The following is a 17,690-nucleotide window of genomic DNA, read 5'->3' as shown; positions in this document are numbered from 1 at the left end:
AATGAGGTTGGGGCGCCTGGGTGGCTCAGTCAGTTAAGCGTCCGACTTCAGCTCAGGTCATGATCCCACGGTTGGTGGGGCCGAGCCCCACATCGGGCTCTGTGCTGACTGCCAGCTTAGAGCCTGGAACCTGTTTCAAACTCTGTGTCTCCCTCTCTCTCTGATCCTCCCCTGCTCATGCTGTCTCTCTCTCTCTTGCAGAAATAAATAAAACATTAAAAAAAAAAAGAGAGAGAAAACGAAGTATATACACAATGGAATATTACTCAGCCATAGAAGAGAATGAAGCCTTGCCATTTGCAATGATGTGGATGGAGCTAGAGAATAATGTGCTAAGCGAAATAAGTCAGAGAAAGACAAATACCATATGATTTTCACTCATGTGTGGAATTTAAGAAACAAAACACATGAACATGGATGCCCAGAATTCTTAAGCAGGATGATAATCCAGCTCCTAGGCCACCTCCTTTATTGAGGACCCCATTTAAGAATGTTGTTTTGGGGGCACCTGGGTGGCTCAGTCGGTTAAGCATCCAACTTTGGCTCAGTTCATGATCTCATGGTTCGTGGGTTCAAGCCCCACATCGGGTTCTGTGCTGACAGCTTAGAGCCTGGAGCCTGTTTCAGATTCTGTGTCCCCCTCCCTCTCTGCCCCTTTCCTGCTCACGCTCTCTCAGCAATAAATAAATGTTAATAAAAAGATATTTTTAAAAAAGGACTATTGTTTTTGATCTAAGCTCACGACTCTCTTATGGCTTTTTTGGCATTCTAATGCTAAAGACCACCACCCCCATGAAGATCATGCACAAATTAAAGTGTGTTTCAATCAAATGACTTTCTCTATTGAAAATATGAGTTTTAAATCTGTGCTTCTCTTTCCCTTAGAGTTCTGCTAAATAAATTGCCACTACTCTTTAGGTTAAATTGATTTTAAATAGAGGAAATAAAAAGCAAAATTGCATCTTTTAAAACAATAGGGTTATTTGATTCATCATTAATTGATTGCAAAACATTTACTGGGTGCCACCATATGCAGAGAAATATAAAAAAGAAATATTTAGGGGCGCCTGGGTGGCTTAGTCGGTTGAGCGTCCGACTTTCGCTTAGGTCATGATCTCGCGGTTCGTGGGTTCGAGCCCCACGTCGGGCTCTGTGCTGACTGCCAGCTCAGAGCCTGGAGCCTATTTCAGAGTCTGTGTCTCCCTCTCTCTGACCCTCCCCTGCTCACGCTGTCTCTCTCTCTCTCTCTCCTAGAAATAAATAAAAATATTTTTAAAAAAAGAAATATTTAAGTAAATGTCCAAATATAAAGATTTTTTTAAGTTTATTTATTTTGAGAGAGAGAGAGAGAAAGAGAGCACGTACCCACACGTGATCAGGGGTGGAGGAGAGAGAGATGAGAGAGAGAGAATCCCAACCTGACACCACAAAGCCTAACACAGGGCTTGATCCCACGAAATGTGAGATCATGACCTGATCCCAGATCAAGAGTTGGACACTTAACCAACTCAGCCACCCAGGTTCCTTAAAGATGTGAAATGAGAAAAAATCTAGGCTCTTTTAAGGCAGTGACATGGAACTATTCATAAGCTAGAAGCATTAAATATTATAGTTTTCACATTTTGTTTTGCATTTTTAGGTTTATTGAGGCATAGATGGCAAAACCATAATATATTTAAAGTGTACATCATGGGGATTTGATACACCTATACATCGCGGGAGGACACCCACTCTCTAAATAATTAACACACCATCACTTCACATGTTTATGCCTTTTTTTTTTCTTGGCGAAGAACATTTAAATTCAACTCTCTTAGCAAATTTCAATGATATAATACAGTGTTATGAAGTATAGCCACGATGTTTTACATTAGATCCTCAGACCTTACTCAACTTAGAGCCGGAAGTCTGCACCCTTTTACCAACTTCAGCCCCTCCTATCCTCCACCCTCTGACAACCACTTTCATACTCTCTGCTTCTGTGAGTTTGACTTCTTTTTATAACCTTCCACATATAAGGAATACCATGTAATATTGTTTTGCTTCAGCTGCTTCGCAAGTTTACCTTCTCTAACGACATATGACAAAAGACAGCTCTATAATCTCAAATCATTAAGTATATGCCGTTAAGCCTCCAGTTGGAAAATAATGAAAAACAATGTTGTCGTCATTATGACTTTTTAATATGCGCTTTTATTATAACCAAATAATCTATGCATTTGCCAAAATAAAATAAAATAAGTCAGAAAATTGATAGATGACTTAAAGAGAGGCTAAGAACGATATCTCTAATTCAACTGATAGTCTTTTCACAACTAAAAGAAAGCTGAATATATTTTGAATGAAAAGGAATGTGTGCTTTCTGCTTGAGGGCTGTACTCTATTTATGTAACAGAAGAGGAAAGACAGAAGGTGATAATTACCTTTTATTACCCCTCTTTGTCACTTACAGAGAAAACTGGCTCCACACTTTTCTTTGTTAGTTTTGGAACTTACTTTTGAATTTGGTCAAAAATTTGTATCTGATCTGACCTGATCATGTCAGATCAAAATAACATAACGTTGGGGTGCCTGAGTGGCTCAGTTGGTTAAGTGATCGACTTTGGCTCAGGTCATGATCTCACGGTTTGTGGGTTAGAGCCCCTTGTCAGGCCCTGGGCTGACAGCTCAGAGCCTGGAGCCTGCTTCAGATTCTGTGTCTCCCTCCGTCTCCCTCTCTCCCTAACGTTGCTATTTTGCATAGCTGGCTTAAAATGAAACCACTTACTGGTATGCTTTGAGGTAACTGTGTTCAAACAACTAAACCAGGAACTGTCTAGACGGTATTGACTTTTCTGCACCCGAAGACTGTACGGTTAACATATCTCATTTGTTACATTGACACAAGGAGCTGTATTATAACTGAGGAACGGATTTTCAAGCTGCTATCAATTTGTGGCACTGAACTCTTGCAAAATAGTGGGGTTTTAATGGTTTTCCCCATTATTTTGGTACTGTTTCCCAATCATCTTCAATAAAATTAGGCCAGGTCTTTGTGGTGTGGGACACTGTGAACTCTACAAACAATACCTCCTTCCTCTCCTTCTGTTTTTTGAGGCTGCATAACTGAGAGCACCTGCCCTTCACAGGGGTCAGTTTCAAGGCTGTGCTGGGAACACAAGCGGAGGGCACCATGAGCCGTGCCACTTGATGGGAAGGTTTCGGGGCTATGCTAGTTCTTCCAAATTAGGTACTCAGAGATGGTGGCTCTTTGAAGCGACTAGACTAGACTATTTAGCACCCTTCCTAAATGATGTGAAACATATATGCTGAAAACAGGCTGGCACCGCTGACAGCCGAGAGAACAGTGATCAACAGGGATCAGCCAACTTGTTCAGGGCCAGAGAGAAGTTTTGACTTGCAGACCATAAAAATCTCTGTTGCAACCCTGTAAATTCACCAGAAATCATTTAATTATCTACTGAAAATGAGAGAAGTGTATGGTATGTAAATTATACCTCAATAAAGATGTTTAAGAAAAGAACGAAGGCCAAATAAAGACAGTTAAAAATGAAACTAAGAGAATTTGTCACCCATAAACCTGTGTTGTAAGTTGAAAAATGTGTTTTAGGCTGAAGAGAAAGAAGTTCAGATGGAAACTCAAATCTCTCTAGAATCAAATCTCTCTAGAAAAGAATGAAGAACATTGGAAATAGTAAATATCTAGATAATTATAAGAGACATTTTTTACTCTAAATTTCTTTAAAATGTAAGACTGTTTTTAGCAAAAATTTATAACATGGTCTTGGGCACTTTAAAACATTTGTCTGTGGCATGAATATATTTATATGTAAAGCAACTATAGCATAAAGAATGACAAATAAATGAATCAAATTAATTGCAAGATTTCTACGTAAGAAGTTGTATGATAACTTAGAAGTTATGTAAGTAGACTGCAAAAAAAGTTTATATATTTATTTTGAGAGAGAGAGAGAGAGAGTTTGTATGAGCAGGGAGGGGCTGAGAGAGAGAAAATGCCAAGCAAGGTCTGCACTGTCAGTGCAGAGCCCGACACAGGGCTCCAACCCACGAACTATGAAATCATGACCTGAGCTGAAATCAGGAGTTAGATACCTCACTGACAGGAGCCCCAGATTGTAAAAAATTTTAAATGTATATTGTTGTCTCACCAAAAATCTGACAGAAAGCAATAGAGCCAAAAAGCCAATAGACTGGGGCACCAGGGTGGCTCAGTCAGTTGAGCATAGAATTTCGGCTCAGGTTGTAGTCTGGCAGTTTATGAGTTCAAGCCCCACATCAGACTCACTGCTGTCAGTGCAGGGCCCATTCTGGGTGCTCTGTCCCCCTCTCTCTGCCCCTACCCTGTTTCTCGTTCTCTAAACAAATAAACATTTAAAACTTAATTTAATTAATTAATTATTTTTAAAAAGCCAATATATAAAATGAAATTCTAAAAATATCAACATAATTTGGGCGCCTGGGTGGCTCAGTCGGTTGACCATCTGACTTCCGCTCAGGTCATGAACTCACAGTTCATGAGTTCCAGCCCCCCACCGGGCTCTGTGCTGACAGCTCAGGACCTGGATCCCGCTTTGATTTTTGTGTCTCCCTCTCTCTCTGCTTCTTCCCTGCTCTCATTCTGTCCCTCTCTCTCTCAAAAACAACAACAACAACAAAAAATTTTTTAAAGACATAGATAATCTGACACTATCAACCACCTTAGCTTACCTGATATCTATAGAATGCCCTATCAAGTAACTACAGAATACATGTTCATTTTAAGTGCAAATGGTATTACACCCACATGCTCTATGTCTTCGGTCATAACACAAATCTTAATAAACTGAAAACAACTGAAATCATACAGATATATTCATATACATTCATCTTCACACATTCTCTCTAGGCTTATCCCTCACCCTTTGCAAGAATCTATTGATAGTGACACATGACACTGGTCCACGGAAAAGAAGAGGCTGGTCAGTCAGAATACGGATAATCTACTTTGGCAAATCAATCATTGACAGCAAATATAAAAACTCTGAACAAGCAGTTTTTCTAAGCAGAATGCTACAAATTCCTATTTAAATATTGACCACTACCCAGATGAGACTATGGAGAAAATAAAAGAATACTCTCCCAAGTTTCTGATGAAGCATCTGCTCCTTTTACAGAATTCCTCATGAGAGTCTAAAGTAATCATCCAACAAACAAAGCTGCCCCATGAATCAAATAACACAGTAACCTGGCAGTTGAGGCCATCCCAGGCTTCTCTCAGCTGCACCTGATTTTCATTCAGCTCATCCAAGGTCCTTTCCACTGGCAGGATGTCCAAAAAGGGCTTTTTTCCTTCATTGAAGGACTCCAAAAAGGACAGCAGGCTCTACAATCAGAAGAATATTTTAAAGGCAGAAATTTTAAATCGGTTAATGATATGTAATCCGCCATTTTAAGGTCTATAGCTATAGGTTAGATTTAAATTTTTACTTAGAGAAAAGGTACAATTCCCTGAATTCAGGATCCTCTCACTGATCTGGTATCTTCCTTCAGTGCACCCTGATCACTTGAGTGCCGTCATGGTAACACAGGTCACGGCTTGTGTCTCTTGTCAGTACTGTTGGATTTCTAATGGAATGAAGTGGCAAGGTCACCCACCTCTAGAGGACAAATCATGACGTCACACGGAAAATGGAAGTTTCTCTGTCCACCCCAGATATGTGTTCACAACAAAATAAGAATGAGTGGAAGTGAGAACTATCTAGTAGCAGTCATCGCGTACAAATGTCTCTACAGTTAACAGTGCTTGAACCAGTGCTTCTCAAGTCACTTTTTACAGATTTGAGAATATATTTTGTCCCTCAAAAATTTTATAAATTCAGCTTTTCTTGGTTCGTATTAGTGTGAAATATTGGTGTTTAAGAGTCATCAATTCTAGGGGCGCCTGGGTGGCTTAGTCGGTTAAGCGTCCAACTTTCACTTAGGTCATGATCTCGCGGTTCGTGGGTTCGAGCCCCGCGTCAGGCTCTGTGCTGACAGCCAGCTCAGAGCCTGGAGCCTGTTTCCGATTCTGTGTCTCCCTCTCTCTCTGACCCTCCCCTGCTCACGCTGTCTCTCTCTCTCTCCTAGAAATAAATAAAACATTAAAAAAAAAAGTCATCAATTCTATAAATTTTATTTCAAACCTCACTCATACTAATTGGCAGCATTTAATTTTATTTTATTTATTTCAGCAGTATTATTTAAATGAAGTTTTATGAGTTGGGGTGCTCAGCCGGTTCAGTAAGTAGAGCAGGTGACTCTTGATTTTGGGGTCATGAGTTCAAGACCCATCGTGGACATTAAAAAAATAAAAAAATAAATAGAATTTTGGAAAAGATTAAGTTTTACGAGTCAACCAAGGGATAATTCATCATAATTCTTTCTGCTCACTAATAACTTCCTAAAGCTGTTTATTTAAGGAAGCTGAATCTGTGCTGCATTACTAAATCAAAGATGGATGTGAGAGTAATGCACGTTCAGTGGACGCTGGACATCTTGTCAATAAAAAACGCATCAGGCCAGAACAAAGATGGAAGAAGCACAGAAGCCTAGGTAGTTCTGATGGAAAGGAAGATGAGGACATCCCATCCCTTTCTTCCCTGATGCCTCTATACCAAAAAGGATGTTGTTGCCAGCAAGTAGCACAATCCACTGAATGTTAGTGTTGGAAAGGCTGGATTCATCCAACCCCCGCACTGAGCCTGGAGGCGCTATGTGCGGAGTAGGCACATGACAGTACTCCTGCTTTATTCCCGATGGAGATCTGACAGGGAGCAGAGCTGCACAGGCAGTGGGTTCTAAGAAACGGGGCCAAACAATCCTCATCTCGGCTCGTCAGGCTCTTTCAAGATGGTACAAGACTTGCCCAGGAGAAGCATCAGGAAATAAAGAGAGCTGGGTCTCCAAAGCTAGACTCGATTCGAATCCGCCTCTCCTGGTCAGTAGCTGTGTCACCTCAGACACTGTGGAATAACAGCACCACGCTCAGCAAGATGCTCTCATGTGTAAAATGCCTGCAGCAAGGTGCCTGGTACACAGCAGACACTCAAATGTGGTGGCAATCATAGTTGTCATTTTTCCTCAGAGGATGCCGTGGTTGAGGCCCTATACCTTGGGGTTGGCTTCATGTCTGATTTCCTGACCTTTTTTTTTCATTCCATATTCGTCTTGAAAAGCATGTTCTGCTCCAGGCTGGGGACTGGAAAACGTCTACTGTAAGAAGCAAGATGATAAATGTCCGAGCCTGAGGGCCATATGGTTTCTGTTGCCACTGTGTGACTCTGGCGTTGCAGTGCAAAGGCGGCCACAAACAACACCTTCACGGGCCTGGCGATATTCCGATAACACTGAATTTACCAAAGTGGTGGGGCCCACAGTCCAGAAACCTTACTACTCAAAGTACCTTCAGAACCCAGCATTAGCACCACCGTAAGCTTGCTGGAAATGCAGAATCTCAGGCCCCGCCTCAGATCTACTGAATTAGAATGTGCATTTCAGGGGCACCTTGGTGGCTCAGTCCATTAAGCATCTTCCTGACCTTAGCTCAGGTCATGATCTCATGATTCGTGAGACTGAGCCCCACATCAGGCTCCGTGCTGACAGCGCACAGACTGCTTGGGATTCTCTCCCTCTTTCTCTCTCTCTCTCTCTCTCTGTCCATCCTCTGCTCATGCCCTCTGTCTCTCCTTCTCTGCCTCCAAATAAATAAATTTAAAAAAAAAAGAATCTGAATTTTAACAAGATTCTCCAGCGAATTCACATGCACATTAAAACTTGAGAAGCACTGTCCTAGAATTTGATGCTAAAACTTGGAGTTAGTTTACCATTTATACAATGAACTCTGAAGGATTTTTTCCCCAAAAACATCCTACTCTTTCCTAAGAGTCAACTACAAATAAATTGCTGTTTAAAGCTGTACTTACATCATACTTTTTAGAGTAGGTCTCATTCTCTGACTCCTTTAGCACTTCCTGTAGTCTTTTCTCTTGTAGAGTTAACCAGACCACAGCGTCTTTCATCCTGCCCTGTAATTCACACACACACACGCATTTAACACTCTATCCTAAATAGACTTGGAGATTTTTTTTTAACAACAAAATTAACAACTTCAAACATCAGTGAAATAATGCAATCATTACACACCAATGACTCGCTGCGTTGAAGAGGAAGTTTGCTTGTTCACCTAACACCTCAAATTTTAAAATGGATTGAAACTGGCACCTGAACATAATATGCTAAAGAAACAGGGCATGCAAGCCCCTCAATTTTTTTTTTTTTTGGCTTATCTACTTCCATTATTCCTCAATTCTAAAGAACATTATTCTAAACTACTTACCTATAGTAAGCATTTCAGAATACTGCTTTCTAATACATCTCAGTATGGGTTAATCAAGAGCTGCTGACACCCAAATACAGAGACATCAAAAATATCTTAGGCAGAGGTGCCTGGGGGGCTCAGTCTATTGAGTGTGTGATTTTGGCTCAGGTCATGATCTCACAGCTTGCGGGTTCGACCCCCACATCCAGCTCTGCTAACAGCTCAGACCCTGGAGCCTGCTTTGGATTCTGTGTCTTCCTCTCTCTCTGCCCCTCCCCCACCCTCACACACTCATGTGCATGCACTCGCTCTCTCTCTCTCTCAAAAAATAAATAAACATTAAAATAAGGTTTTTTTTAATATCTGAAGCATTTTAAAGACCCTTAAAGTAACTACTAAAGGGTTTGGTTCTGCTCTCCTATGGATATGAGCAACAATTATTTTTCCCTAGGTTCTTGCTTGCTTACATTCGAAAGCAAATTTTACTGTCAGAGGATAAAGCAAAAGATACTTCATCTTATTTCCATTCCCTTTATTTTTCATTTACTTTTTCTCTTCCTATTAAGCAGAAGTGTTTTCTATATACTTCTGAATCTGATTTTATGGACAGTTGAATTTTTCATTTTTTTTTTTAATTAATTATTATTTTTTTAATGTTTTACTTATTTCTGAGAGAGGGAGAGAGAGAGGGAGACAGTGTGAGCAGGGGAGGGTCAGAGAGAGAGGGAGACACAGAATCTGAAGCAGGCTCCAGGCTCTGAGCTGTCAGCACAGAGTCCGATGCGGGGCTCGAACCCATGAGCCGTGAGATCATCACCTGAGCCGAAGTCGGACGCTTAACTGACTGAGCCATCCAGGCGCCCCTCATTTTAGTTTTTTTTTTTTTTTTTTTAATTTTTTTTTAATGTTTTATTTATTTCTAGGAGAGAGAGAGAGAGAGACAGCGTGAGCAGGGGAGGGTCAGAGAGAGAGGGAGTCACAGACTGAAATAGGCTCCAGGCTCTGAGCTGGTAGTCAGCACAGAGCCCGATGCGGGGCTCGAACCCACCAACCGCGAGATCATGACCTAAGCGAAAGTCGGACGCTTAACCGACTAAGCCACCCAGGCGCCCCCCTCATTTTAGTTTTTAATAAGAAAATTAATTAGAAAAGAGTAGTTCCGCAGCAGGTCAGAAACAAGTGAACTGAATTAGAGGCCTGAGTCTCAGCTTGAGTCTCTTTTCCAGAGTCAGCAACCATCTGGCGCAGCGCCTCCAATGCCACAGTTGGAAAAACCTAGGCCCAAATTTGTCACATACAATGCGGAAATAGGACTGCCTGTAAACATTTCTGAGGAAGTAGTTTAAATAAATATTTAAAGAATATTCAGGGGCACCCCAGTGGCTCAGTCAGTTAAGCATCTGACTTCGGCTCAGATCCTGATCTCACAGCTCATGGGTTCAAGCCCAGCGCCGGGCTCTGTGCTGATAGCTGAGAGCCTAGATCCTGCTTCAGATTCTGTGTCTCCCTCTCTCTCTGTCCCTTCCCTATTTGTGCTCTGTCTCTCTCTCTCAAAAATAAATAAATATTAAAAAATTTAAAAAAATTTAAAAACAGTTTACTAACTTCACAGCACTCATTTATCTTCCCAGCAGCAGAATAAGGGTTTACTTTCAGCTCAGTGATTCTTATGAAATCACCACCCACAATATTTTGTGTCCCTGACTAAAAGTCAAAGGAAAAAACTGACTAATCAAATGCAAGCTGACAGTAAGTCAAGAGTACCTCAACAAACAAAGATCAAAAGTAGAAAGCACTGTTTCCATTTTTATAAATTATATGATCCCAGGAGCTCCTGGGTGGCTCAGTCAGTTAAGCATCTGACTCTTGGCTCAGGTCTTGATCTCACGGTTCGTGAGATCGAGCCCTATGTCAGGCCCTGTGCTAATGGCACGGAGCCTGTTTGGGATTCTGATTCTCTCCCTCTCTCTCTACACTTCCCATGCTCTCTTGCGCTTTCTCAAACCAAACAAACAAACAAACAAACAAATAATATGATCCCAGATACATGTAGCTAAAGAGCAGGTTAAAACGGAAATACACTAAAATTAGATTGTGGTGATGGTTACACAAGTAGGTAAATACACCAAACACCACAAATCTACAATGAAAGAAATTGGAATACTGGTTGCCCAGGGTGGGGAGTACAGACAGAAGAGGGCACAGTGGAACATTCTGGGTAAGAGAAATGTGTTACATCATGATTGTTCCATGGGTTACATGGGGTGTATGCATTTGTCAAAACTCATAGAGCTGCACATTTAAGTTCTATGTGCAAATTATAGTTCAATTTTTAAAAAGAAGCCATTAGTAGCATATGACAAAAATGAGCTTGACACATATTTCTAAGGACATACCTGAGCTTCATCTCCAGTCCCAGATGCATCCTTCGAATACTGTAGAAACTGTGCCACATAGGTCATGATCGACTTTTCATCAGGATCGACAACATCCACATCTGCAAGATGCACCATGCTATCAATTAGCAATAGATGGGATTTGCTATAATGACCACCCAAGAACGGGCCATGCCATAAGGCAGCCCTGGAATAAACCAAAGCAGTTAACCAGCCATGCACTCTCTGGTCAGTTGCCCTTGCTCCAAGCCTGTGCCCTGGCTAAGAACTCAGATCCAGAGTCAGAGATGAGTTGAATCCCGGCAGTAATACAGGCACAGCCTCAATTTCCACCATGCACATTGTATGTAGAAGGGGAGAAGTAGTCAGGGAGAGGGGAACAGAGAAAATACAGCTTTCCTCCTTCCAGAGACACGGTACGGAAACTCCTCCAGGAGTGTAGAGTGTGGGAACACACAGCAACTGGAACCCATTCCTGTCATACGAGTCTCAGTATGTACGTGTGCAATACAGCATTTCCAAAAGTGTATGTGCAATGGGAGACTTACTTAAGACATCTGCACGATTTTATTTGTTCATTCATGGAACAAACAGAATTATGACAGCCTTCTTTGGGCCAGTCTTTGTGCTGCATTAACAAAGTCCATGGTGAAATAAATTTGGAAAATGCTGAATTTAAACAATAGTAAAACATATTATAAATTCCTTAAGCACAGAACTCCAGACATATAATAAATTAGAGATATCACAAAATCACAAAGGGATCAAAATATGTTATAGGCAAAATGAACACATAATTTCGGGCTGTCTTTGGATACATTGCCAAAACAACTATGAAGATAATAAAAAGGAAATCATTTGTGTGGGTTTTTTAAAAATTTTTTAATGTTTATTTGTTTTTGAGAGAGAGAGACAGAGCGTGAGCAGGGGAGGGCATAGAGAGAGGGAGACACAGAATCTGAAGCAGGCTCTAGGCTCTGAGCTGTCAGCACAGAGCCCGACACAGGGCTCAACCCCATGAAATGTGATATCATGACTTGAGCCGAAGTCAGGAGCTTAACTGACTGAGCCACCCAGGCAACCTTTTTGTGTTTATTTATTAATTCAGTTAAAACAAACTCATCAAATATTTACAGAGTCAACAAATGCAGGTCACAAGCAAGATATGGAAGGCTCAATTTTTGCCCTTATTCATTCAACAGGTGGATGTGAGACACTTTAGTAGATGCTAGATGCCTAAGACATTATCTGCCCCTCAAGGAGCTTACTGTTAGGAGAAAAACAAACAGCAAACAAATATAAAACACTATGCACGCTTCAACAAATGTGTTTACTGGACCCAAGGACTATTCTAAGCAGACTGAGGGAGAATGTGAATCTACTCTACATCCAAATAATAAAATTCCATACATTAGACACATAAAAGACATCAATAAAAAGGTAGGGGTGGAGTTTCAATAAAGGAAGGATCTCTAAGAACTGAGTTATTCTTTACTGAAAAAAAAGGAAGTAAAAAAAGGTAAAAGTACATCGAGAGATACATAAAATAATTATACTGCCTTAACTAGATGTTTCTTTTTAAAAACTTCATTGTATAAAACAATTAAAAATAAATAAAAACATTATTATATATGAAGCTATGCACAGTGACTAAATGTTTTAATAAAATTTTCAAAAGATAATTCTCTTTTTCAAATATGACAACAGCATTTGGTTTGCATAAATAATGATGTGTTTCACATTTTGAGCTACTGTTTCAGCTACATAAAGTGAATTATGGACAATCATTTATACAGTGGAAATTTGGCTTTTTTATGCTGTCACATTATTTGCCTAATTACTTTCACATACTAAAACAGAAAAAATATTTTACACTAATAAAGATTTAGAGAATGACAATGTGAGAAAAGCATTAAAAAAAAAAAAAGAACAGAAATCAGACAAAGGAATAAAACAAACCATGAGGAAAAACAAAGAAAAGAAAAAAAGATAATGAAAAGCCAAAAAGGAAAGAGAAAAGACAAAGAAAGGGAGAAAAGGAAGAAAGAAAAGGGAAGCAAAAACAAATAAGGAGGTGAAAGTTAACAAGAATTATTAACAAGCAGCATGAATCTAGAGAATTGACAAACCTAATATATAAAAATATGGAACCATTAGGCTCTTTTTTTTTTTAATTTTTAAAATGTTATTATTTATTTCTGAGAGAGAGAGAGAGAGAGAGACAGCGTGAGCAGGGGAGGGTCAGAGAGAGAGGGAGACACAGAATCTAAAACAGGTTCCAGGCTCTGAGCTGGCTGTCAGCACAGAGGCCGACGCAGGGCTTGAACCCACGAACCGTGAGATCATGACCTGAGCCAAAGTCGGAAGCTTAACCAACTGAGCCACCCAGGCGCCCCACCACTAGGCTAACTCTTCACTTAGAAATACCACCTAATTCAACTGAGGTCCAAGAAGGCTAAGAACCAGTAGCAACTCGCATAACTAGTGCCCAGATCTGAGCTTCTAATCCCATTCTCCAGTCAAAGGAACCGGTGCTCCTTGGGGAAATGGTTGATCCCAGAATGGGGGGAGGAAACATCCAAGATGAATAAGCCTGGAGCATCTTGTAGCACCAGGAAATAAGAATGTGCTCAAAAGCAAACAAGGAAACGCCACACTGATGGGAATATGTCAAAAGGGCACAGGAGTTAGCTGAAAGAGCTCTTGATGGCTGAAACTTTGAGTTACAAAATATTTTTTCAATTTGAGCAATTAAATGAATAAAGTAGTATTAGATTACGACCCACAGTAGAAAATGAAATGTCCAGAGCCCATATTGATAAACAGTTGGATAAATGAATAAATGGGGGAGAGGGTAGACATAGCTCCTACAGATGACTACCAAGTAATTATTATAGATAACCCGTCCTCAAGGAGAGCTAACATAACTCTCCCAAGTGTCCGCTATGCATACTGACTTCCCAAAGACAGAAACAAAAACATAGCTTCACAGGGGAGAACCCTGACAAACACTACCTCAACCAGGTCATTTTTTTAATTTAAAAAAATTAAATTTTATAAATGCACAATCAAGTAAAATATATTAAAACAAAGGTAATAAACACTCAAAACTCACCACTTCCCAAATATTTTACTACATTTTACTGTTATCTATGCTCTTGAGGTTATTTACCTCTGTGGTACCTGCATGATAGAAAACTACATAATGGTGTGTTGGGGTTGCACGTCTTTTCCCTACTCTGTGTTCAGTGACTTCACACTGGAATCACCCATGGTGGTTGTGTTCAAAGCACACACATACACAAAAATCAGCAAATGAGGGCTTGATTTCTTGTATTGTTGATTACAGAGAAAGAGATGGAGAAAGTGTTAATAATGCATGTTAAGCTTAAAAGCGTGTCCCGTGTAGGGCTACTTGGGTGGCTCAGTCGGTAAAGCACCTGACTCTTGATTTTGGCTCAGGTCATGATCTCACCGTTTGTGAGATAGAGCCCCAAGTCGGGCTCTGCACTGACAGTGTGGAACTTGCTTGGGATTCTCTCTCTCTCCCTCTCTGCCTCTCACCTGCTTGCGTGCTCTCTCACACAATAAATAAACTCTTAAAAAAAAAAAAAGTCTATCCTATCTAGAGCTGTTAAGTTGAACAAAAAATTGAGGAAATATTCTCCCAGTATTAGATTCAGCAAAAAAGTCATTCACATGTTGAAGAACAAGTGAAGTTCTAACAAACATCTTTATTGTCGTACTTACTCATGAACGTAAAGGCAATTATTTACCAACATTCATGTTAGAACTCCACGTGACCAGCAATTGCGACCATAAGTTGGCTGCAGATGGATACAACAGTTTGGTGAAATTCAACAAAAGCATTTTGGGGCTATATGGAATTTATAATCAAGTCAATCACATATTTTCTTATTATATGTAAACTGAGTGCTACACGTGCTTTATATTAGTAATATTTGTGAAAGACATGTATATGTATCCACACACTCAGGCCAACACACACATCGTCCTGGTGACCCAGTCACACATTTACCTACACACCCCTGGTTACAGCGCTGAAACTAGAATTTGTATTTCTTAATTTGTTAGTTCATTATAATCCTCACTAATCCTATACACCTCTTTTATGAACTTACTGGGATTTTTAATACGCTTTTGTACATTAAGAAACAACACAATCCACATTAGAGTGCTTTTCCTAAGAATTAAATCATCCTAATCTTAATTTTATGAAGTTAACATAATCATCTCTTTGAATATAACCCGTAGTTAGGATTTTGCTGTTGTTAACCATACCACACAGCGTATTGAGCATAATCACGGCCAACCTGAGCCAGCCATAGAAGGAGTAACAAACAAACAAACAAAGAGTTTAAGTCTTCAAAGAAATTCAGCTCTATGTACGGGGAAAGAGTGGAGAGCAAGAAATACGTTAACTCAAAGAAAGGTTTTACTAGAGAGATTTTAGAACAGAATAACAGAATCAGGGGAACACAATAAGAAACGCAATGAAAGAAAATCAAGACAAAGACTCAAACTATTCCCAATAACAGCACCGCTTGCTTTCAGCTGTGGTGTCATCCCTTCAAGTACTGAAGTTAACGAATTGGTAGGAATTCCTAGTGTCATGACATTTAATAAAGAGTTGAAGTTATTAAACCCTCCAGGGTGATAACACCGTTATGTTTATTTATGTAGAGATACTATTTCCCAGCCAACTTCACACCGGACAGTGTTTTAAAAAGAAAGAAGCTTCTTTACCTTCTGGTTCTAGCAATTTGGGAATTTTAAATTCCCGTTCAGCAATTCCAAAGGCGTCTTTCAGATTGTCTTTGTTGGATCTGTGCTTCACTGTTTTCATGTCAATCAGGTCTGGTCGCAAGGCATGAATGACAGCCAGAAAAGCCATCCCATTTCTCCAGCTTGACTTAAAATCTGTCACATTGACAGATTCACACCTATTGCAAAAGGACAAAAACATGAACAACACTATTTCAAAGGATATGTCAAAACACATCCCCCATATTCAATAGTAGTTAAAACAGATTTCAACTGTTCAAATAAATCAAATAAATCACATATTCTAGGAAAATATCTTATTTTAACCTTGTGGCCAGATTAAAGTAAAATGCCAGGTTTTATGAGGCTCTTGATACCATAGAACATTCGTTCTCAGAGTGCAACCCCTGGACCAGCAGCGTCAGCCTCACCTGGGCTGCAAGTGAAAGAAATACAAACTCTCAGTCGGACCCAACCCCAAACCTACTGCATTAAACTCTGCAGGCAGATCTGAAATCTGTGTCTTCAAAAGCCCTGCAAGCGACAATAGTCACTCACTCAACTTTAATACTCTTCATTCAGGAATCTGTTGGCTCAACCCTGACTTTAGACCTCTCCATGCAATTACGTTCCTTTCACTAGAGGAAACAATTTCTTTTCTCATCAGAACAAAGTATATGATATATTGTGTCGCTTCAATGGTCAGTAGCTTATCACTCCTTTGCTTAAAACTAGTCATCACAGATGAATGGATAAACAAAATGTGATGTACAGATAAAGTAGAATATTATTCAGCCCTAAAAGGGAAGGACATTCTGTCACATCTTACAACACAGAAGAACCTTGAAGATATTATGCAGAATGAAAGAAACCAGTCACAAGAGAGCAAATCCTATATGTTTCCACTCATTTAAGGCATCTAGAGTAGTGAAATTCATGGATAAAGAAAAGTAGACCACCAGCTACAGGAGGGAAGGATGGGAGAGAGTTTTAGTTTTATACGATGAGAAAAATTCTGGAGATGGATGGTGGTGATGGTTACGTGACAATATGAATGTACGTAATGCCACTGAGCTGTACACTTAAAAATGTTAAAATGGTAAATTTTATGTTATGTATATTTTACTACAATAAAAAAAAGCATTTAAAAAAACAACAACAACCCTGTCAGGGCACCTGGGGGGCTCAGTTGGTTAAGCATCCAACTCTTGATTTCAGCTCAGGTTGGGATCTCACCATCATCAGATTTAACCCTGAGTTGGGCTCCACATTGGGCATGCTTACAATTCTCTCTCTCTCTCCCCCTCCCTCTCTGCTCCTCTCCCACCTGTGCTCTCTCTCTCTCTCTCTCTCTCTCACACACACACACACACACACACACACACACACACACACCCCTGTCATAGCTTATCAGAATAACATCTCTCAGTCTGACCCACAAGGCCTCACACGATTTGGCCCCTGCCTACCTCTTCCACCCTTGCTTCCCTCTCTTGAAACATCACAGCCACCTTGGCTTCTTTCCTTTCTCAACACCATGCTCTTTCTTTACATTTTATTTTAGAGAGAGAGTGCAAGCAGGGGTGAGGGACAGAGGGAGAGAGAGAATATAGAGCAGGCTCCATGCCCAGTGAGGAGCCGGACATGGGACTCACAGGACTCCATCCCACCAACCTTGGGGTCATGACCTGAACCAAAAGCAAGAGTCGGATGATTAACCAACTGAGACACCCAGTACCCTCCATGCTTTTTTTAATCCTTCTGCGGGGTGCTCTTTCTCCCAGATCTTTATACGCCTGAAGCCTTCTTCTTCAATCCTCACTCAAAGGTCTCCTCCTCATAAAGGTGATCCATGATCGCCTCAGATAAAACCACTGTTCCACCTCCGACATTCCCAATCGTCGTAAGTCCTTCCTCACCTTCCTGCCAACTGTAGTTAGGACACTGATTGGTCTGCTGGAGGCCAAGCCCCTGGAAAGCAAGGGCATGTCCTTCTTGTCTGCTGCAGTAGACTCATCCCCAAATCGTATCTGGCATATAAATGTGCTTAATATATAGATTTCAAATCATTCCATCAATCACGATTCTGTATTTGACAAGGGATCAGTGAAGATTCTTTAAGAGTATAGTTGCCTATGTGGGAAATACTCCAG

At 40.4% G+C, this 17,690-nt stretch overlaps 1 protein-coding gene across 1 annotated transcript in view; it reads right to left on the bottom strand.

Moving 5' to 3' along the window:
* The window catches only part of SYNE2 (spectrin repeat containing nuclear envelope protein 2), a 337,350-nt gene that overhangs the window by 227,630 nt on the left and 92,030 nt on the right, over nt 1–17,690 (bottom strand). Inside the window, exons 8-11 of the mRNA XM_039242122.1 lie at nt 15,520–15,716; nt 10,753–10,853; nt 7,962–8,063; nt 5,246–5,383 (exon numbers count right to left, since the gene is read on the bottom strand). Of these exons, the coding sequence (XP_039098053.1) occupies nt 5,246–5,383; nt 7,962–8,063; nt 10,753–10,853; nt 15,520–15,716 (538 nt within the window). The remainder of the gene's footprint in view (nt 1–5,245; nt 5,384–7,961; nt 8,064–10,752; nt 10,854–15,519; nt 15,717–17,690) is intronic.

Source organism: Hyaena hyaena, unplaced genomic scaffold (genome assembly GCF_003009895.1).
Source record: "Hyaena hyaena isolate Hyena2069 unplaced genomic scaffold, ASM300989v1 scaffold_208, whole genome shotgun sequence".
Taxonomy (NCBI): Eukaryota; Metazoa; Chordata; class Mammalia; order Carnivora; family Hyaenidae; genus Hyaena; species Hyaena hyaena.
The sequence above is the reverse complement of the archived record's forward strand: the minus strand, read 5'-3'. Positions and strand labels throughout refer to the sequence as shown.